Consider the following 20,480-nt stretch of genomic DNA (forward strand, 5'->3'; position numbering starts at 1 on the left):
GTGACGCGGCGCGCGGGGCCCGGCGGGAGGGGGCGGTCGGTGCGGCGCGATCCAGCACGCGGCGCGGCCATGGCGGACGGGGACGGTGCGCAGCGGTGGGGACCGGCGGGGGCGCGGGCAGCGCGGGCGGGGAGCGGCGCGGGGAGGGCTCGGGGCCGGCGCGGCGCCGCTCGGGGAGGGCTCTGCGGGCGGCTGTGCCCCGCCGGGCCTTTGCCCCTCTGCCCCTCTGCTCTCCCGGGCCTGCCGCCGCTCACTCCCGGCGTGTCGCTCCCGCAGGTTCCAGCGTGAAGAAGCGGCGGAAGAAGGAGAAGCGGGCGCTCACCGATGATGATGTAGCGGTGAGCGCGGGGAGGAATGGGGGGTGGATCAGGCCGTGCTCGGGAGGCTCCGCCAGCCCCATCCGTGGGGACGCGTCCCGGGTACCGTGGGTAGGGCCCGGCCGGGCTTTCCCCGCTCATCCCGGCGGCAGCGCGGCCGCCCCGCGTGGAGCCAGCGGAGCCTCCCGGGAGGAATGGGGGGTGGATCGGGCCGTGCTCGGGGTGCGATGGGGTTCCCCCAGCCCCATCCGTGGGGCTCCCCCAGCCCTATCCGCAGGGACGCGTTCCGGTACCGTGGGTAGGGCCGGGCCGGGCTCTCCCCGCTCATCCCGACGAGATCGCGGCCGCCCCGCGTGGTGCGAGCGGAGCCTCCCGGGCCACGTGGAGAGCGCGGCGGGAACGCGGCCCGCCGGCTTCCCCCGCTCTGATCCCGCTTAACTTCGCCCCCCCCCCCCAGGACATCCAGCACACCGAGGACTTTCTGATCAAGCCCGAGTCGCGGGTGGCCCAGCTGGACACGTCGCAGTGGCCGCTGCTGCTGAAGGTAGGGCGGCTTTGCTCGGCCTCGTGGCCCGTCCGAGTTCCCGCTGCTTTTGTCCTCTGCGCCTGGAGGTGTAACCGCGCTGCAGGAGCGGCACACGTGGTGCTCTGCCGCCAGAAATCGTGTTACAGTGTCTCTCCAGCAGTATCGTTTAAGTTCAGTGAGTTTTTCCGTGCTTTGGAAAGATCCCGCCCTATTTCTGGAGTTTTTCATTTGGGTCTGATTACGGCCTGTGGCGTGTGTAGGGTTCCATGTTGCTTTTGCTGAGTTTCTGGGGAATGTTCGGTTTATCCTGGATTGTCAATGCATATATTGTGCTGCTTTCCCATCTCCTTCAGTCCAGGATTTCTATTTTTTTAGATTTTTGTAAAATAATACCGTGTTTTCATTGTTGGGTCATTTTCATTTTGGAAGTGGTTCTGTCACTTAAATGTAAAAATCAGACCTCGTTATGTGGGAGATGTACTGCAGCACAACAGCATTGAAATCAAGGGAGCTTAAAAAGACTTGTAACTTCTGCTTGGATTTTGTAGAACTTTGACAAGTTGAATGTGAGGACAGCACACTACACACCTCTTCCTTCCGGTGCTAATCCCCTGAAGAGAGAGATTTCTGACTATGTTAGGTGAGTGCAATACAGGCCAGAGTGGTTTATTTTTCTTGCACAGTTAATACCTTCAAAATATTTTCTGTCTGGATTCCCCTTGTACCTTTCTTCTTCACTGCAGAATCAGTAAACATTTAAATAGGACCCACTGATCTCTCCCTTTAAAGTTTTCTTTTTTCTGTAGCAGGTCTGATAAACATGCAAACCACCTAAGGAATTCTCTGGGGTCTTCAGAAAAGTCCCTTGGCCTGCTGGGCTTTGAAACTGCTTGGAGTTTGTAGAATTTGGGGTTTTTTATAAGTGCATGGGAGAATTCTTTGCCCATGGATTATATCACCTGTTGTGCATGGATGGGGTAGGTCATTGTCAGCTTACTGAGAGCTCATCGCTTGTCTGGCTGTATAAAAATACATTTCTTTGCAGCCAGGACAGTATTTCAAAGTTCCTGCACTGTTGCCCTGTATGCCCTGATGCTTATCTCCCATTCCCTGCCCCTTTGCACCCCAGGTCTGGCTTTATTAACCTGGACAAGCCCTCCAACCCATCCTCTCACGAGGTGGTGGCGTGGATCCGGCGCATCCTGCGCGTGGAGAAGACGGGGCACAGTGGCACCCTGGACCCCAAGGTGACAGGGTGCCTCATTGTGTGCATCGAGAGGGCCACAAGGCTGGTCAAATCCCAGCAGAGTGCAGGTTTGTTCCATGCTCAGGGCCATTTGCAGTGACTGGGGATGTGTGAAGTGCTTTTGGAGACAAAATGGAGGTTTCTAAAACTTCAAAAGTTCAGTCTTAGTCTTCAGTGCCTTGACATGAGGGTTATTTCAAACCACATGTTGTCTCAGGTGGTTTTTTCATTGCTTCTCTGGTGCTTGGGCTGATACAAGTCAGTGAAAACACCTCTGACATGGTTTGATGTACCAGTTGAACTTAGGGCTTCAGCCTCTAGTCCAGAGAAGAAATAAATACAGCTTAGATTTATTTCCCTGGAAGAAGAACCAACTCTTAATAAACCATGCCCGTTTCCTAGAAGAGATGGTAGGATTTCAGGGTTATGGGGATGTGTGGCTGTTGAGCAGGGTGAACCTTGAGGTCAACATCAAATGCCAGTGGCCGTTCCTGACTGCTCTTGTCATTCTTTCAGGCAAAGAGTATGTGGGAATTGTTCGGCTGCACAATGCCATTGAGAGTGAGGCCCAGCTGGCCAGGGTAAGTCTCACGTGCTCTCAGCCATGCTGGGCACTGGTGGGAGATGAGAGGCCAGGAGTGGAGCTCAGGTGTGCTGTGTGTGAGGTGATGACACAGTTTATCCATTCTCTGAGTGCAGTGGAGCTGCCCTCCTGCAGCACCCAGCTCCTGTTCTAGGCTCTGGGTGCTGTGCAGCCTCCAGACACCCTGCAGTGTCCCAGTGTCCTGCTGGGGGCTGCTGGATGTGTGGCTGGCTGCCTGCAGGAGGGGAGCAGTGCTGGCAGGGTTGGAGCCCCTCCTGGGGGGCTCCAGCCTCACTGGGACGAGGGATGGTGTCTGATCACATGCTGCCATCTAATGGAAAAACCCTGGCTGTGTTCACTGGCATCTCGACCACATCACTGGGTTGGATTTGCTGTATTAAATATGGATAAAAATTAGGGTAAACCTTGTGGTTTCTCACTCTTGGAAGTGGTCACAGTTGCTGCAGACTCCAAGGTGCTCCTGCATTAGGGCACAAGTGTAAACTCTTGCTTCTCCTTCCTCCCTCAGGCCATTGAAACCCTGACAGGTGCCCTGTTCCAGAGGCCCCCCCTCATTGCTGCTGTCAAGCGACAGCTGAGAGTCAGAACCATCTACGAGAGCAAGCTGGTGGAGTATGATCCTGAGAGAAGATTAGGTAAAAGAGGGCTTTCCTGCCTTCTTCCTATGAAACAGACAACTGATAAAAATTTCTGTGAAATGGGCTGCTTTTGGCACATGTCTTAAGACCTAAATCCTCCCACTGTCCAGCAGTAACTGCTTCATGCATTGCTTTGGTGTGCTGGGAAGCAAATCCCATCTCTTTTTGTGCTGCTGCACCCTTCACAGAAGAGCCAAATGATGTCAATTAGATGGCATTAGCTCTCAGGGCAAAGATGACCTTCATCTATCACCCCATGCTGATGGCTCTGGGAAGGGTTGGGCATGCAGCTTCTCTTGAAGGATGTGGTTTATTTTCTGCTTAAATGTTGGGGTGCACTAAGTCCTGGCTGGGTGATAACAGGGGTGTGACAGGGCTCCACAGAATCCCAGCTACCAGTGGAGGAACAAAAAGGCAGCAGCACGGGCCCTGGGGTGGAACTGGGGTAACTTTATTCGATGGCAAAACTCTGAACTGAGGGCAGACAGGAACACAAGGCAGGGAATACAATGTGTAAACCAATGGAGGGTTTCAAGGCAGGAGAACAGCTTAAGTAAACCAATGGGGTTTCAAAGGATACAGAACTGACAGGGAGGTTTCTAAAGGGAAGGGCAGGTTCGGGGAGGGATTGACATTTAATGGAAGGAGGAGCCAGGACGGTTCTGGGGAGAAGAGCAGGGACAGGAGGGGTTGACAGCTAGGATGGGGGGGTTGAAACTTGGCAGGGAGTGGCCAGGTAACAAACAGAAAAACTAGCACTTAACTGAATAGAATAACAATGAGGGAACAATTCTAATTTTAGAAACATAGGATACAAAATGGGGGCTTGTGCCACTCTAAAGACAGGGGGAGGACAATACAGAAGGATTGCAAAACCACAAATTAAACAGTGAATATACCAAATAAAGAAAACGCTCTACAACATCTAAATCTCTCTATCCTGCCCTGCCTTTCAGGTATCTTCTGGGTGAGCTGTGAAGCAGGCACGTACATCAGAACCCTCTGTGTGCACCTGGGGCTGCTGCTGGGCGTGGGGGGCCAGATGCAGGAGCTGCGCAGAGTCCGCTCGGGCATCCTGGGAGAGACGGTACAGTGGCACCTCAAATGTAGCCACCCCTTTGACATTGTCACAATTGCAGCAGCTCCTGGGGACTCTGGGAGCTCCACAGTGTTAGGAGGAGGTTTGTGCATAGCCCAGAGCAGTGAGAGCTCTTGCTGTGGATGGTCTGTAACCAAAGTGTTGAGTTCAGTTCAGGATGTTGCTCCTGTTCTGGTAATTAAACTTTGGGACAGTGAGTGACTGGGAAGTTCACTGTGGTGGCTGAAGGTTTGTTTTATGTCACCTGTGTTTCTCAGCCTACAGACCCTGGTGTCCATGAGTTCAGGAGTGTGAACACCTCAGGGAATGGGGTTCATTGGAATGAGCCTGGGAGGTGCAGTCTTGTGAGATCTTGGACACTTGTACAGTCTTTTCTTTCAGGTCATAGAGAGATCCTGCTGCTGGTCCAAACTCCAGAACTAATTTTTTTTTTGCAAAGCAGCAGTATCAGAGTGCAAGTGCTTCCCCACCCATCTGTGCTCTTGGCACTATAACCACTGGGTCATTTCTGAATTCCAGGCGTTGGGTGCTCACAGTTTTCTCAGAATTTATTCCATGTCACAGGTTAAAGAGCTGGTTAATTAAGAGTTTCATGTGGGCAAACCTTAGGCTGTAGATCCAAGTGCTGAGATTAGGAAGGTCCAAGTCTGGCAGCTCAAGCCAGGCTGATCTCAAGCTGCTGATGGAAGGTATTCTTTCCTCTCTTAAGTTGTGTTTTCATGCTTGTGGTGGGTGTCTGGTTTAACTTCCTATTTGCTCTTGGACTTCAGCTGTTCTCTTGTGCATGGTGGGAGAGTTTAGAAGGGTTTTGCCTTTGCAGGACAACATGGTGACCATGCATGATGTGCTGGATGCTCAGTGGCAGTATGACAACAACAAGGATGACAGCTACCTGAGGAGGGTCATCCTGCCCCTGGAGAAACTGCTGACCTCACACAAGAGGCTCGTCATGAAAGACAGTGCAGTGAGTTCCTGAGGCAGGGGACAGACAGACACTGCAAGGTGCCCCCCTGACTTGTGCAGCTGGTAGAACACACAGGGGATCAGCAGCCATGGGATATCCAGTGCTGTCCTGATGGTGACTTGTGTAGATCCTCATGTGGCTGCTGCCAGAGCAGCACTAAGGGGCAGGAGCCATGAATTAAATACAGAATCTGCTCTCCTCACTTAAAGAGGACAATGATGGTTATGAGAGATCTGCCTCACCTGTTGTTTGCTGTGACGAGTGCTTTGCTTTCTCCTTACAAAGCTCCCAAGTTTTATGTAGTGGACAAAATCCCTGTTTACTTAGGGATGATATTGCTGGGATGGTAATGTCAGTGGGAATCTAAAAATTAGAGACACTTCATACTTTGATTCTCATAGTAACTTCTAAGCTCTTCCATTCCCTACATTTTCAGGTTAATGCCATTTGCTATGGAGCCAAGATCATGCTGCCTGGTGTTCTGAGGTATGAGGATGGGATTGAGCTTAATCAGGAGATTGTTGTCATCACCACAAAAGGAGAAGCCATCTGCCTAGGTATGGAATGCCTCCTTCTCCTTGTGTCCAGCTAACTGCAGAAATAACAGAATGTGTGACAGTAAGAGCACCACAAATTAGTTCCTGTGTGCAGAAGGTTTAATTAGTGCTTCCTCATGGAGAATGTGGGCCCAAGGCAGCTGGTTTTGGGCAGGATGTTGAGAAGCAGTGGCTGCATCAGTCCCGGGCCAGGTGTGAGGGGTTCAGCAGCTGTGTGATGCTCAGGTGTGCTCGTGTGAGGTGATGACACAGTTTATCCATTCTCTGAGTGCAGTGGAGCTGCCCTCCTGCAGCACCCAGCTCCTGTTCTAGGCTCTGGGTGCTGTGCAGCCTCCAGACACCCTGCAGTGTCCCAGTGTCCTGCTGGGGGCTGCTGGATGTGTGGCTGGCTGCCTGCAGGAGGGGAGCAGTGCTGGCAGGGTTGGAGCCCCTCCTGGGGGGCTCCAGCCTCACTGGGACGAGGGATGGTGTCTGATCACATGCTGCCCCCAGGCACAGCACACCCCCTGGAGATCAGTGCAAAGGGACTCCAGCATTAACCAGGGTCTTCAGAGAAGCTGTGTGACAGCCACTGAGTCCTTGGGGTGACACTGGTGGGGGTGTTGGTCATCTTTGTGCTGCCAGAGGCAGAACAGGCTGTCCCAGTTTTGCTGTTCAGGAGTTACTGACCTCCATGCCTGCTTCTGCAGCCATTGCCCTGATGACCACAGCTGTCATTTCCACGTGTGACCACGGCGTGGTGGCAAAGATCAAGAGAGTGATCATGGAGAGAGACACCTACCCCAGGAAATGGGGGCTGGGCCCCAAGGTGAGTGTGGGCCTGGGGCCAGTCCCAGGGCACTGGTGGGAGCCCAGCCATTGGGATGTGGGGCTCTGGCACCCTTGGGCACAGCTGTGCCTTCTGCAGGGCCTTGCTCTAATCCTGCTGTGGTCTCCTGGAGCTGTGATGGTGGCAGTTCCAGTGCCAGCTGTGGCAGACCAGTGCTGGTGGGAGTGAGGCTTTCCTTCCCAAAAGAGTCTGGGGGCCACTGCTGGTGTTCAGGCATGGGCTCCTCAGCTCTGCACAGCTCCAGCCCTCCTCTGGGGAAGAGCCACATGATGTGAAGTGGATGGCATTAGCACTCTGTGCAAAGATGACCTTCATCCATCACCCCTTGCTGATGGCTCTGGAGGGGCTGGGCAGGAGCTTCTTTTCTTTCTGTTGCTTAAATGCACACTAAACTGTGCCTGAAGTGGGAACACCCAGTGTTGGGTTCCTCTCCCACCTCAGGCATGTGGTAATAGCTCAGCTGCAGCCAGGCTGGCCTGATGCAGGTTGGACTCAGAGCTCTGTGCCAAGTTGCTCATCCCATTCCTGTGGTTCAGGTGAAAGCTTTGGGGTTGCTAACACATCTGTCTCATGGCAAAGGTGGGGTAATACAGGATGCTTCAAGCATTTTGGAGTCCTTTGTAAAACCCCACAAACAAGTGGTCCAGCTCAAATGCTGCAGGTCAGGCTGGAAGAACCCAGTCAAAGATCCAGACTCCATGATGTGCAGTTGTGTTACTGTTGCTGTGACTCCCCCATCAAATTGGCCATTATCTACTGATAAAGATGCCTCTTGTCTGATTTAGGCTTCTGTGCAGGGAATGTTATGTCTCATTTGTTTTAAGGCCCTTGGAACAGTGGTAAATAGATGATGCTGTAGTTGTTGGCTTGTAGCTGGATTCCCTCCTCTTAGCTTGAGGGAGGATTTTCCCTACCTGGAGCTGCAGTTTGATTTGTGGCACTTTGCTTTCAGGCCAGTCAGAAGAAGATGATGATCCAGAAGGGTCTGCTGGACAAGCATGGAAAGCCCAATGAGAGCACACCAGAGTCCTGGAAGATGGAATATGTGGATTACAGGTGGGTATTTGGTGTGTGCCTCCCACAGGGTTGTTCAGAGGGGACCAAGGGCTGGGCTGGATGCTGCTATTTGTGCATGCATCATGTTAGGCTTGGCCTGTGGGGTGCAGTTGCATCTCTTGAAGTGCTCTTGGGCAGTGTTGGAAGGAGGCCCTGAGCAGACAGTTATCCCTTTTTAGCCTGCAGTGGTTTTAGAGGGAGTCAGTCTGCTAAATCAAAGGGGGAGGCCGTGCTGTGCCCAGCCCAGCTGGCCCTGGTGCAGGCTGCAGGTCTCCCCTACACCAGCTTCCCCCAGCTCTGGGGTGGTTACAGAGCCCTTGGGAGGGGACAGGGATTTGTACAGGCCAGAGCAGCACGAGGCAGTGACTGTCCTGGGCAACACTGGGATCTTTTCTTTCAGGGATGCTTCCAGGAAAGAAGCAGCTGCTGATCACCAGGCTGTTTCAGAGGTGGACAGGGCTGCAAAAGTGAGTATTGCCAGTACTCTCTGGCTCTTTTTTCATGCCCTTGTTATTCCCATTATCTGCACACACCTTGCACCTGCACTTTGGTCCAGTGACAATTTTTAGTCCAGGGTTTTCCATGCCCTTTGTTAGGCACAAGGTCAGTGCCCATTCACAGTTCCTTGCCTGGGACTGCAGCAATTTCCCACCACCCAGGGCATGATTTGCAGCTCAGACACAAGCTACTGGCCCTGGGCAAATTCTTCAACACAGCACAAGAAATTATATTGTATGGAGCCACAACAGATATTTGTTGTGCCAGAGAACCTTTTTGGAGACAACAAAGAGCTGCAGAAACGTCCATGCAAGAGTTGCACCTAAAATTCCCTAACTCAGGGTTTTGCATGCCCTTGGAAAGGTGCAGCAGTGTTTTAAACTAATATTTGGGATACAGGAAACACTGAAAAATACAAGGGGCAGTTCTGGCAGAAGCAAATCCTAGACGGAGTCTGCAAATCACCCTGTTGTTAAATGAAGTTGTATTGAATCAGGCAGTCAGTTTTCCCCTCACCTGAGCTCTGTTGGAAGGTGTTGGTGTGTCTGACAGTGTGTTCCCCCAACAGAGAAAGAGAGACTCAGAGAGTGAAAACGAGGAAGCTGTGACCCCTCCATCCCCTGCCACCCCACCACCAGAGGAGTTGAGCAAAAAGGAAAAGAAAAAGAGGAAGAAAGAGAAGAAAGCCCAAGAGGCAGCTGAGAGTGGGGGAGAACAAATTGAGAGGGTATGTAATGGGGTACTGCCATGGTCCCAGCATGGTAGAGATTGCTGTGTGTCCCTGATCACCTCCAGGATTAGTGCACCAGCAGCCTGCAGTGTGTGTCCATAGAGTGCCAGGCTTTCCACAGCAGAGGAGGATGGTTTAGAGGTGCATTTTAAACTGAACTGGTGGTTGGAGATAGGGCAGGTGGCCCAGGACAGTTGGGGGGTTCCTGCCAGGCCCCCTCTGTGCTCTGATGCCCTGTGGGAGGGTGGTGCTGGGGTGTGCCGTGGGGACTGCACTGCTTTGCTCTTTGTTCTTCCTGAAATGGGCACTGGGGGATTCCTTTTTGATGGCTTCCTGACCTTCCCAACCTCTCCACAGACCAGTGAGAGCAGCAGCAAGAAGAAGAAGAAGAAGAAACACAAGGAGGTAGAAGAGAGCTCGGACTAAGCAGCTAGGTGTGTCCAAAGCAAGCAACCTCATCAGTGAGGAGGAGGAGTTTTAGGCCTTGAGAAGAGGAGAACTGGCTGTGTGGCAGAGGAACCAGCAAGTTCAAGTTCTTCTCTGCTGTTTATATGAGTGAGGGGGTGTTTGCCCTGCTCAGGTGCCCCTCTTCATCCTGTTTTAAGGGTTGCCAGAGGAGCAGGGTGCCTCACTGTCCCTGCACTGGATTGATCTCTAAAGCTGAGCACCATGATGCCAACAGAAGTGGTATCTTCAGGGAAACTGTAGCTTCTGGCTCTTCCTTGGTCTCTGTTTTCACCTTAGTGAGGGTGGAATAATCTGTCTCCCCCCTCATGTACTGCCTCTTTCTTCCTTTTCTCCCAAGGCTGAGGCTGTTACCTGACAGTTAAAGAATGTGTTGCTTCCTGGAGGAGTGGCTTTGTCACAGCCCATGTGCATGGGTTTCCATGGGGACAGATCAGTTATTTCTGAAGGACTGTGTTTTGTTTTAATCTGGCCACATGCTTGGCTTCACCTTCAGTTAAATGAGAACAAACAGTCCACTCAGATTGTTTTTCACTCCTTTTTTGACCTTTATCATGAAAGGATTAGAGAATTTAATTCCCCCTTTTTGCTTATACCACGAGGCTGTGCTTGTTCATGGTGTGCTGATTGCCAGGCCCAGCAGCCTCAGTGACCTGGGCAGTGTGTCCCTTTGGCTGGCTCTTTGCTCTTCTCTACCCTTTGTTGGACTGCAAAGCTTTTGGTTGCCTTGCCTGGTTCTGATGCCCAGTGTGCTGTGAAGGCTGGAGGGCAGCAGGTGACCAGGAGGTGACCAACATGTTCTTCATGCTGCTGGGGCTGGAGTCCTCCTGAGGAAAAGCTTGGTTAGAGGCAGCTCTGCCAAGGGGCATTCATTGGCTGTGGGCTTGAACGGTTTCAGATAAATCTGTTGTATTGCTAAGCTATCTGGAATTACTTGCTGGGGGCAGAAGGTCTCTCCTCTGTCACAGGGGTAGTGCTGAGCCAGAATTGAGTTCCTTTTAATGAGGAAGAACCTCAGGCTGTTTTGTTCTGAGTTTGATCCCTGCAGAGATTCTGTTAACTGTTGGTTTAACCTTGTGCACTGCTTTAGTCTTAATGGTCTATGCTCCCCTCCAGTGCTGGAGATGCAGGCAGAGGGGACAGCAGCTGGTGGGTGTTACAACCTGAGCACGGAAAAAAAAAAAAGGTCCATTTTTATTTACTCTTTTTTTACAAAAAAATTAATAAAACTTCCGGTTTTGAACAGGTGATTTTCTTGCTCCTTTGGTTCCTCCCAAAAGGTCAGTGGCATTCATGGGGCAGATTTTACCACACACCCAGCCTCTGCTCCTCTCCTGAAGAAGCTGCTGGGGCAGAGAAATGGTCATGTTGATGAGCCTTTGTCATTGCTTTGTCAGTGCCCAGCCTGAGAGGTAAAACACCAGCCATGGCAATGTTTCAGCACACATTTATTGCTGCTCATTGTTTCCCTGCAGTGGATCAGAACAAAGGTCCCTATTGCACATAGATTTTTATTTTTGGCATCCTTAAAAAAAAATTGCACAAGACTTCTTAACCACCTTCCCCTTGCCCCTATAGCTGACTGAACACACAAATGAGATTTTTCACCTACATGGATGTGGTGATACTTCCCAGACATGGTGGTGTGGGGCTTGTGAGTCAGTACAAACCCTGGGGTCAGCATGGCTTTTGTGTTTGCATACAGTGTGAGAGACACCCTAGACTGGAAAACATGCCTGGATGATCTTTGTAGACACTTTTCTACTGCATGCAACAGATAGTTGTGGCTGGATGTAATTTACCCATTGAAGAATCCCTCGGGGGTTTGGTCTGTGGGACTGGCTCAGCTGCTGCCCAGTTTCTCTGGCCAGGCAGGAACAATCCAAGCTGCACGGTGAGAATTCCAATACAGTGAGGTTTTACACCTATGGCTGCACAGGGTGAATGAGAAAACTCCAGCCTGGGAACATGGGGTGAGGCCTGCCTGGGGGTACTCATGCCACATTCATCATCTTCCCCATTTGTGAGAGGAACCCCTTGGGTGGAGGAGCTCTAAACTGGGAGAAGCTCCCTAAGACTTAGATTTCCTTGAAGCCTCATGGCCTCCAGGAAGGGTTTTGAGTTTTGTGCATTCCTGCCATGTCAGGAGCAATCTGTCTGTTCTGCCACATCCCTTGGGACTGCTGCAGGGAGGATCAGCTGGGTGCTACAGCAGGACTGTGCTTTCCCTTGCCCCGGGAGGGCAGGGAGCTGTGCTCTGAGCTATCCTGGGCTCTGCTGTAGCCACTGCCCTGCCCTGCAGTGTCACAAGAGGTGGCTCACCCCCAGGCAGCCTCTGCCCTGTGTTTGTTCCCCCAGGAGAGGAGCTGTGGGCACCCTGTGAGAATGTGAACCGAGACCATGTCCGTGGAGCAGCAGAGGGGAGTTGTGCTGGGCTGTGTGGGGCAGGGGAGGCTGAGGAGGTGTTTCCCAGTGGCTGCAGGATGGTTGATGGAAGGTGCCCTGTCAGTAGACCCAGGAGACAGGCACCCACTGTGGGGAGCTGCAGGCCTGCTCAAAGGCCTCCTGCAGCAGCTGCAGGCTCTCTTCCACACCGTTGTTGACCAGGGACAGGTCGAAGTAGTGTGCGTAGCGGCTGCGGATGCTCTCCGAGTCCTTGCGGAGCTGCTGCAGCGCCTCTGACTGCAAGGGACAGCACAGTGCTCAGCAGGGACCTTCACAGCACACCTGATAGCAAACACCCTCCCAACACCTCCCAAAACAGCTCCAGTGCTTGGGAAGTACCAGCACAGAGAATGCTTAGAGCTTGTCTGATGGGCCAGGAGCTGTTGTGTGGTCTCTGGGCTTGTGTCTGGGGCTTTTGCTGGGCTTTGTGTGGTGCTGGGAACATCAGGTTAGCTGCTGGAGTGAGGCCAGGCGTGCTGGCTCTCTGTTTACCTCTGAAATGCTCTGTGGCAGCTCCCAGGGAGAAGGTTGACAAGCAGCAGGCTGCTCAGTGCTCTGGTGGGCATTGTCACCAGCTCCAGGCTGCCATGGAGGTGGGATCCCTGCAGGATGCTCCCTTCCCACAGCCTGACCAGAACAGCACCAGCTGGCAGAGCTCTACCTGCCTCTGCACTGCTTTTGGCTGGGGTTTAGTGCTGCACTTCAATAGGAAAAGCAAAGCTGCCTCTTCCCTCCTGCCCAGCTTGTAGGGACAGCCCAGGGGTGCATGAGCAGCTCTGCCCCTGGCACTGAGGTCCAGACCATTTCCATGTATTTCCCTAATGGAGCATGAAAGACAGGCAGCTTCTGTGCCTGGGGAGGAGGGACAGCTTGGGGTGCAGTGCTCACTGAGCTCTGCTCTGTGCAGATTTAAATAGATCTAAAAGGGTACTATTAGATTATATTAATTATATCTATTATATAATTAAATATATTATTAATAGATGAAATAGACATATTAATAATCCCAAAGCAGACCAATCTTTATGTCCTTCCCTTCTTTTTTTGTTAGACCAGCTGGGTATATATCACAATACTGATACTTTTAGTGGCCAGCACTAAAAACATTACAGATGGCACAGTAATATGTGCCATCCCTCAGGGCACAGCAAGCTTCTCTCTTTAAGGTGTTCAGTTCAACACTGACAAACTTTAAATATAATTATTACCCTAGGGGCAAAAACAAAAAATTAAGATACTGCTTAGCTACCTTCATCTTGAGAGAGTTACTGAAAACATTCATCTATTCTTACAAAATTAATTTTCCTATATTGTGGATGGAGCCAGCAGCTGTTGGGGGTGGAGAGGGGAGGGAGGGCAAGCAGCAGCCTTTGCTCATGTGAGCTCTGCGGGGTCACACTAACTCTGCCGCATCCCTCTCCTCAGTGAGCCGAGCTGCAGGGTTATATTTAGTGCCTGGCAGCAGGGCTGGCCCTGCCCACTGCAGCAGGATGTGATTCCTCTCTGGATGGGTGACAGAATGGCCCTTTCTGTTCTGAGATCTTTTCCCCTCCCCAGCCTGCTGCATCAGGCAGTTAATGTTCCTCTAAATGCCTGCACAACACTTGCTCTGAAGGTTGCATAAATATACTATCTGTAGCCTGAGCTTTACAAACACAATAGGCTGGAAGAGGCGGCCTTGTTGCCATTGAATCCAGGAGGAGCAGCTCTGGGTTTTCTTGTTGGCCTCTCTTCCCTTCTCCCTGCCTGGCTGGGGTGTAGGGCAGGGTAAGCAGCATCCCTGCATCCAGGGGCTTCCTGGGAAGTGATACAGCTTGTGGCTGCCAGCCTGAGGCTTGGCACTGAATGAGTTAACTAACTGCTATCAGTGCTGCTTTCATCCTCACGTTAAAGGGATCAGCATCCTAATGAGGCAAAGAATGAAAGCAGCTCTTGTTTGTGTGTCTATTTGCATAGCTGATGGCAGGGTAAAGCTCCTGCCCCACTGTGCTGGGACTGTGCTGTGGGATGAGTCTACAGCTGCAGGAATGGGCAGCTCAGGTCTGGGCTGACTTCAGCCAAGCAGACAGGAGTACAGTGGTGGTGTAGCAGGTGCTGCCATGGCCCAAGAAGGCCACGCAGAGGGGACAGGAGGGGACAGGGTGGCACTCACGTCCTCTGCCCGGTCTGTCGGGGCAATGAACACGATGAACGGGGAGAGCTCAGCCGTGCGCACGATCTTGAGGGTCTGTGGAGAGAGGGGTGCAGTCACCACAGTGTGGCCCTGCTCAGGCTGGGACTGTGCTGCAGTGGGGGCTAAAGGAGACATGTCCCCTCTCTGGGGACATGAGCTCACAGGGTGGACTCCTGGAAAAGGATCCCTGCACCCCATTGTCACAGCCAGGTGTGTGCTGGGACAGGAACACCCTCACTGTACCCATGCCTTGGGAATGGAAATGCCACCCAGGGCTGGCTGGCTTTTTCCTTTGGGAAGAGAGGGCAGGGACAGTGACAGCCAGCACCCAGGTAATGCCATCTGTGGCAGCCCCTGTCCACCCACCCCTTCCCCTGCTCCCTACCTGGGGCTCGATGTCCAAAATAGCAACTTTGTCCTGCTGGTGGATCTTGTGCACTGTTTCAAACTTGGTGCCAAACATGTTGCCCTGGTAGCTTCCAAACTCCAAGAACTCATTGGCTGAGATGTCCCGGGTCATCTCCTCGGTGGAGACAAAGTAATAGTCCTTCCCATCCACCTCATTCTTCTTCTGGGGGCGTGTGGTGTCTGGGGAGGGAGAGAGGAGGTGAGTGCTGGCCCCCAGAAGGAGGGGGGAGCAGAGTGGAGCAGGCATCAAGACTAAGCTGTACTAATCCCCTGCTAACTGGTTCTTGCTTTGGACCAGTCCCTCAGCCAGCTGGGGACAGGCACTGGATGAAAGAGTGAGGTGTCTGTGTGGGGGCAGCAGCCCTGCAGCCTCTGTGGGCAAAGGTGGCTCCATGTGGGGCTGCAGGCAGGGAGGCCTTGCATGTGGGGATCTGACTGCAGGGGCTTGGTGGTGCTGGAGGAACATCTCCCCACCTCCCACCTGCTGTCAGAAGGTCCTGGGTCAAAGAGGTGAGAGGAAATGCATCCTGTGCTGGTACTTACATGGGGGTGGGTACATGAACTTGTCTGGGTTGTTGCTGAGCAGAGCATTCTTGATGTGGCTACGGCCCACACCACTGGCCCCTGGAGAGAGAGAGAGATGGACACTGGAGCTGGGCTCAGAGCAGCCTGGTGGGGGATGCTGGGGCCCCTCCACAGGTCTGGGTCTGACAAAAAGTGCAGAGCTTGGCCTGGGCCCTGCCCAAGATGTGCTCTCTGGGCTGGCCTGTGGTGTCTTCCAGCCCTGGAAAAGGCTCTTTGTGCCCTGGGCATGCTCATCTCCAGCCCCAGCTGGAGACAGGACTGCTGCCTGCAGAGCAACCAGCCTGGCTGGACTGGCCCATGCCCATGGAATCCAGTGCTCAGTCCCCACAGAGTGGGAGTGCTTGCTTTGATGCAACTGCGGAGCTGCTTTTAATAGAGATTTTCCATCAAGATACTCAGGAGTTGCAAATGCCTGAATTAACTCTTCCCCAGCACTGCAGCAGATGCCAGACCATGCTTGCTGCATGGAGGGGGTCAGCCTATGGATGGGATGACTGCTGCAGACTGAAGAAATGCTCCCCAGACATTACTAGGTCTCGAAGGCCATGCTGCCCCAGCCCCTGTGCAGTCCTGGTTCCCCCTGGTTCCCACACACAGTCCCTGTGCTGCAGAGGATGCCTGGCACAGGACCTACCAATGAGCACCAGAGTCTTCCTCTTGAAGGCAGGCAGCCTCACCACCTCCTCGTAGGAAACAACATCCAGCTGGTCAAAAACTGGGGTGGAGGAGAAAGGAGACATGGAGGGGTCAGAACTGGCTTGGCCACACCAGCATGAGCCATGTTTGTGTGTCAGAGCAAAGCCAGGGGAAATGGACAGCAGTGGTCAGGACTGGGCTGGGAGCTCATCCACCCTTGAAAAAGAGCAAGCAGCATGTGAGGGGCAGAGTGGCAAAGAAGCCAGGGAAGCCATTGCTTTTGCTCAGTAATTCTGCTCAGGACAGTAGGACCTGGGAGCTGGGGTGGAGGCAGCAAGAAGCTGCAGGGAGGTTATTGCTGGGGGAGCTTTATATATCTGGGTGATTTACAGCCTTGTTTGTTGCTGGTTGGAGCTGCAGGCCGGGCCAGGAGCCAGCAGTCCCTGGGCACCCACCTTTGCCAGCTCTTGGCTCAGTTTAGCATGGGGTGCTGCTCCTGCCCACCAGGCACAGGCCTTGGCAGCTGTGGGAGCAGTTCAGGCTGCTCCTGACTGCTGAGCAGCAGCACTGCCACTGCCTCCCCCGTGGGGTTCAGCAGCCTGTGAGGTTTGGGGCTGGGGAGCCTGAGCTCACAGAGCCAGGAGTGCAAGGGATTGTCACCAGGGGAGCTCAGTGCTCAGTGCTGAGCCAGCCCTGGCCTCGTGCTCTACATGGGGACACAGCTGTGGCCACATGAGGAACATGAAGGCTGCAGAAGAGACTCTAAAAAAGCTGACAGCTGTGGGGTATCTGAGATTCCACTGCTGCCACAGTTGGGCTGTTTGGCTGACTCCTGAGGAGGACAGAGGCAGGGGCATGGCCAGGGCTGGGGCTGGGCCCACTGCCCTGCTCACACTTACTTGAGCTGTGCTTGGCCAGGTATTTATCTTTGCACTTCTTCTTCTTCCCGAAGGGGCTGCAGCTCGGGGACTCGCTCTGGCTGGGCTGGGAGACGCTCGCCACACGCCTGCCAAGAGAGCAGCACACCCCCATGGCCCAGCTGTCCCCCAAACCCTGGCACAGCAGCAGGACTGTCCCTCAGACATGCAAGAGAAACAGGCTGGCTGCTGGAACAGGCAAAGCTCACCCTGCAGCACATGAAAGGACATTTTCCTCCTTGTCCCAGCAGTGACACTGGTGTTACCCAACACAAACTCCTGACAGCACATGGTCACTGCTCCCTCCTCCACTCCCAAATCCAGCCCTTCTGGGCAAATGCAGGGACCTACCACTCCTGCAGCTCTGGAGAAGGGATGAGTCCTGCTGACTCAGTAGAGGAGCCCTCCACCCGGCCCTGCCACCAGTTGCTGTCGTCCTTGTTTATGATCTGAATCACATCTCCGATCTGAAACTTCAGCCCCGCCTCCTTGCAGGGGATCAGGTTGTCTTTCTTGGGGTCGTAGTCAAACTGTGCCCTCATGAACATCTGCAAAACAGAGAGGAGACCAGAGTCAGCCTGGCCATGCAACACATGAAGGGGACATTTTCCTGCTTGTCCCAGCAGTGACACTGGTGTTACCCAACACAAACTCCATACAGGGTGGCTGAGCTTGGCCCCCACACTACACTCCCAGGCAGTGACTGCAGAGATGGCTCCAGGCACAAAGCCCCTGCTCATTTCCAGGCCCCACGAGGCTGTGTGGGGAGAAAGGAGATGCACAAAGCTTAGGGGGAAAGTCCTGGGCACGGAATTGTAGTGAGATGAGGTGGTGAGTGGATGAGGGCATTTTGGCCTGACTGGGAGCTGATGGCAGGGCTGCAGCCTCTAGGCACCCCCACACCCACAGGTGGTGTTCAAACCCTGCCATGGAGCTCCCTGCAGTGCCCTGGGTGCTGCACAGTGCTGCTGAGCTGGGCCAGCCACACAGGAGTCCCACCAACACGGCGCACAGCTGGGCTCTGCAGCGGGGTGAGCACAGAGGTGATGTTGCAACAGGGAAGGCCATGGCTCAATCTCAGCTGCTCTGTGCTGCCTTTCCCCATAGCTGGGCAATCCCTGCATGGCACAAGGCCTCTGGGGAGCCAAGGCTGCAGTGCTGTATCTATTCTTGCCTTGCTCTGTCCTGGGCCCTTTTGCATCTTCCAAAACTCATCACAGCTGCAACTGGAAACAAGCTGCTGCTATGGCTTCCCAGGCCACTGTGTGCCCTCCTGAGGCTGGGGAAGCTCTAGGGACAAGAAGGTGTGAGAAAGTTTGTTTTCCCTGTCCCTTCTGCTTGCTCAGCTCCTTGGGAGGGAGTCCACAGCACCCACTCCCAGCAGGACCCTGTCAGACAGAGTGTAGGCAAAGCCAGGCAGAGTGCAGAGCATTAGGAGTGAAAAGCAGAGTTTAGGGAATGCTGAGCATGACCCTAGCAAGTTAGTAACCCGAGAAACACAGCATGTAGCAAGGGGGGGAAAAGTTTCACATGGGGTAATGCCTGTCCTGTCCTCAGATGTGATAGGCAGGGCCTGGAAACTCATCCTGCCCTGGTGGGACAGACCATGCTGCCCTTGTTCCACATTAAAGCCATTTCCCTCAGCTGTGCTGCTGCAGGCACAGAGCCATCAGGACACAAACATGGCTCCCCTTCCACTGCCAGAAAACACCATATGGATCAAGCTGTGGCATGAGGGGGTGACAAGAAAATGAAATTAGGCAAAACAATAGGAGTGGAATCTCCTTTCAGGATGAGGACTGCTGCTTGCTTTGAGAGCACTCTCTGGCACCAGGAAGCACAAACATGAAGGATACACAGCAGGCACTGCCCAGGCACCTGCCCAGAGCTCTCTGCTCCTGCAGCACTGGTGTCCCAAGCCAGGACATTTGGGAAAGACCCCTCCTACATCAGTTAGATGCCAGCTCCACACATCACCCACAGCTGTACAGGGCTCTGCCTGCCTGCTGCCAGCCCCTTTCTGGGGCCAGACAGCTGCTGAGCAAGCTCCAGCATGAGAAGTCTTGGTCTTTTAAAGTCAAAGGACTGCAGGAAATATGCTGGAGGGGTCCTCAAGAGCCTTGAATGCTCTGTGTTTCCTTTCATTAAGACATTCCCAAGCAGACCTGCTCCAGGAGACACTCAACCTTGTGAGCCCAGGCAGGGGAAAATCATGATGCCAGCATCTCCACCACCCTGCCTGCCAGGCACTGAGATAAAGGTGACCATGGGGATCCAAAGAGTCCAGTCTTGGTGGTGGTACTGCAACAAACCCAGACACAAGCAGCTGTGGCTCTGGGGAGCAGACAGCACCACTGCCCTGCACAGCAGGAGCAGTACAAGTGCTGCTGGGAAGGAGTTTGTCCCTGTGTCTTTCCCAGCCTCAGGTGAACCAGCAACTGCATTTTTTTCCTCTGGGGTAGATTTTCCCCTGGCACAGAGTTGGCCAACTGGAGCTGGCTGGGTCAGGACAGGGAGGGCAGACTGACAGCAGGGAAGGACAGACAGGGCCAGTGTTTAACAAACACACATGCAAAGCTGGTTGAGCAGGACTGGGGGCAGCATAAACTGAGGAAGAAACAGAGCCACCAACACCTGCCACCACGTTCAGAACTTCAGCTTCTCTGGGTAAAGAAGGATGTGTGCTCCCTCAGCCCATCCCAGCACCATCCAGCCCCCACCCTCTGCCTCTGAACTCCTCTCCCTGCCCTGCCTGTCCATGATAAGGGGCTGCACAAGGACAAGACAGGAACTCAGCTACAATGCCCTGAAGCCTTGGCAGAGAACACAGCTCTGCCCACTGCTCTATTTCAGCCCCAGCAGGACTTCAAAGGCAAAGCCCCGCAGGTGTCATCCCCTGGTGACACAGCACGGCCCCCCTACCCTGGCAGTGACAGCAGGTGCAAGGAACTGCCTTCCTGCCCCCACTGTTCCTTCCTCCCACGCTGTGCATGGCGCCATCCGCACTGATGTCACCCTCACTGGGGCTGCTGCACCCGGCCTTGGTGACAGCAGGGACCACAGAGCAGGGGCTGCCCTCTCACACACAGCCATGGCTCTGGAGGAGACCCTCACGTGCTCCCTGCTGTGCACCTGCCACTGCTTTCCCATCCCCAAGCACCACTGGTGGCTCAGCCATGCCAGCCCTGTGTTCCTGCACACACTTTGGGTGAAAACACCCACACAGGCCCAGCATGTGGCTGTTTGCAGGGATGTAAGCACAGAACAGGTCCCTCCAGCAGCTCAGACAAGGCAGGCACCCCTTGCCCTGACACCCCTGGCTGAGCACAGCTCTGTCCCCAGCATGTCCTGCATGATTTGCTGTGTCCCACCCTGCCCCACAGCCCTGTCCCAGCACTGCCCATGGTCCAGAGGCTGCACTTACCTGGAGAGCAGGGAGGCGGCTTTGCTGGTTGGGAATGACTTTTAATGACACCATCCCCTTGGTTTCTTTCTAGTGAACAAAGGGGAGAAAGAAGAGTTGGAGGAGGTGGTGTCTGGAGGCAGCTCAACAGCAGCAAGCTGTGCAGGGAGGTGCTGAGTGCCAGGGCCTGCAAAGGCAGGGCTCCTGGGCACCCCACCGTGCTGTGCTGCTGGGGGACACCACAGCCTGGTCAAAAACAGCTGTGCTTGGCTTTGCCATACTTGTGTCATTCCCATGGGGGACAAGGGTCTGGCTGTGGGCACTGCTAAGCACCACCAGAATGAACATGGAGATCTGCATCATCTCCTCTCTGGCTGCTCCAGA

General features: G+C 53.8%; 2 protein-coding genes and 5 non-coding genes across 7 annotated transcripts in view; 6 read left to right on the top strand and 1 right to left on the bottom strand.

The window, feature by feature from the left end:
- Nucleotides 1-10,797, top strand: DKC1 (dyskerin pseudouridine synthase 1). The gene is made up of 15 exons (XM_058813970.1): nt 1-85; nt 277-338; nt 775-861; nt 1,392-1,483; nt 1,973-2,157; nt 2,606-2,670; nt 3,202-3,328; nt 4,288-4,418; nt 5,251-5,394; nt 5,831-5,951; nt 6,641-6,759; nt 7,733-7,836; nt 8,237-8,303; nt 8,903-9,061; nt 9,422-10,797. The coding sequence occupies exons 1-15, from the start codon at nt 70-72 to the stop codon at nt 9,488-9,490; spliced, it is 1,548 nt and encodes a 515-aa protein (XP_058669953.1). The 5' UTR covers nt 1-69; the 3' UTR covers nt 9,491-10,797.
- Nucleotides 2,750-2,993, top strand: LOC131564135 (small nucleolar RNA SNORD17). The gene has a single exon (XR_009275362.1). It is a non-coding gene; the product is annotated as a small nucleolar RNA SNORD17 (small nucleolar RNA).
- LOC131564139 (small nucleolar RNA SNORD83) lies at nt 3,524-3,599 on the top strand. Its single transcript, XR_009275365.1, has one exon. It is a non-coding gene; the product is annotated as a small nucleolar RNA SNORD83 (small nucleolar RNA).
- On the top strand, nt 4,562-4,696 carry LOC131564142 (small nucleolar RNA SNORA36 family). Its single transcript, XR_009275368.1, has one exon. It is a non-coding gene; the product is annotated as a small nucleolar RNA SNORA36 family (small nucleolar RNA).
- Nucleotides 6,187-6,430, top strand: LOC131564136 (small nucleolar RNA SNORD17). Its single transcript, XR_009275363.1, has one exon. It is a non-coding gene; the product is annotated as a small nucleolar RNA SNORD17 (small nucleolar RNA).
- Nucleotides 7,042-7,117, top strand: LOC131564134 (small nucleolar RNA SNORD83). The gene has a single exon (XR_009275361.1). It is a non-coding gene; the product is annotated as a small nucleolar RNA SNORD83 (small nucleolar RNA).
- Nucleotides 10,780-20,480, bottom strand: part of MPP1 (MAGUK p55 scaffold protein 1) — an 18,574-nt gene continuing 8,873 nt past the window's right edge. The window contains exons 5-12 of the mRNA XM_058813971.1: nt 20,118-20,186; nt 17,045-17,241; nt 16,676-16,782; nt 15,775-15,855; nt 15,099-15,179; nt 14,533-14,735; nt 14,127-14,201; nt 10,780-12,211 (exon numbers count right to left, since the gene is read on the bottom strand). Coding sequence (XP_058669954.1) covers nt 12,035-12,211; nt 14,127-14,201; nt 14,533-14,735; nt 15,099-15,179; nt 15,775-15,855; nt 16,676-16,782; nt 17,045-17,241; nt 20,118-20,186 — 990 coding nt within the window. The 3' untranslated portion in view covers nt 10,780-12,034. The remainder of the gene's footprint in view (nt 12,212-14,126; nt 14,202-14,532; nt 14,736-15,098; nt 15,180-15,774; nt 15,856-16,675; nt 16,783-17,044; nt 17,242-20,117; nt 20,187-20,480) is intronic.

The sequence above is a fragment of the Ammospiza caudacuta genome, chromosome 14 (assembly GCF_027887145.1).
Source record: "Ammospiza caudacuta isolate bAmmCau1 chromosome 14, bAmmCau1.pri, whole genome shotgun sequence".
In the NCBI taxonomy this organism is placed as follows: Eukaryota; Metazoa; Chordata; class Aves; order Passeriformes; family Passerellidae; genus Ammospiza; species Ammospiza caudacuta.

What these genes read in the sequence shown, in the direction of transcription:
- DKC1 (XM_058813970.1), top strand. An exon ending in AGTGGCCGCTGCTGCTGAAG is followed by an intron (nt 862 to 1,391) that starts GTAGGGCGGCTT and finishes TGGATTTTGTAG; the next exon opens with AACTTTGACAAGTTGAATGT. An exon ending in GTGAGGCCCAGCTGGCCAGG is followed by an intron (nt 2,671 to 3,201) that starts GTAAGTCTCACG and finishes TTCCTCCCTCAG; the next exon opens with GCCATTGAAACCCTGACAGG.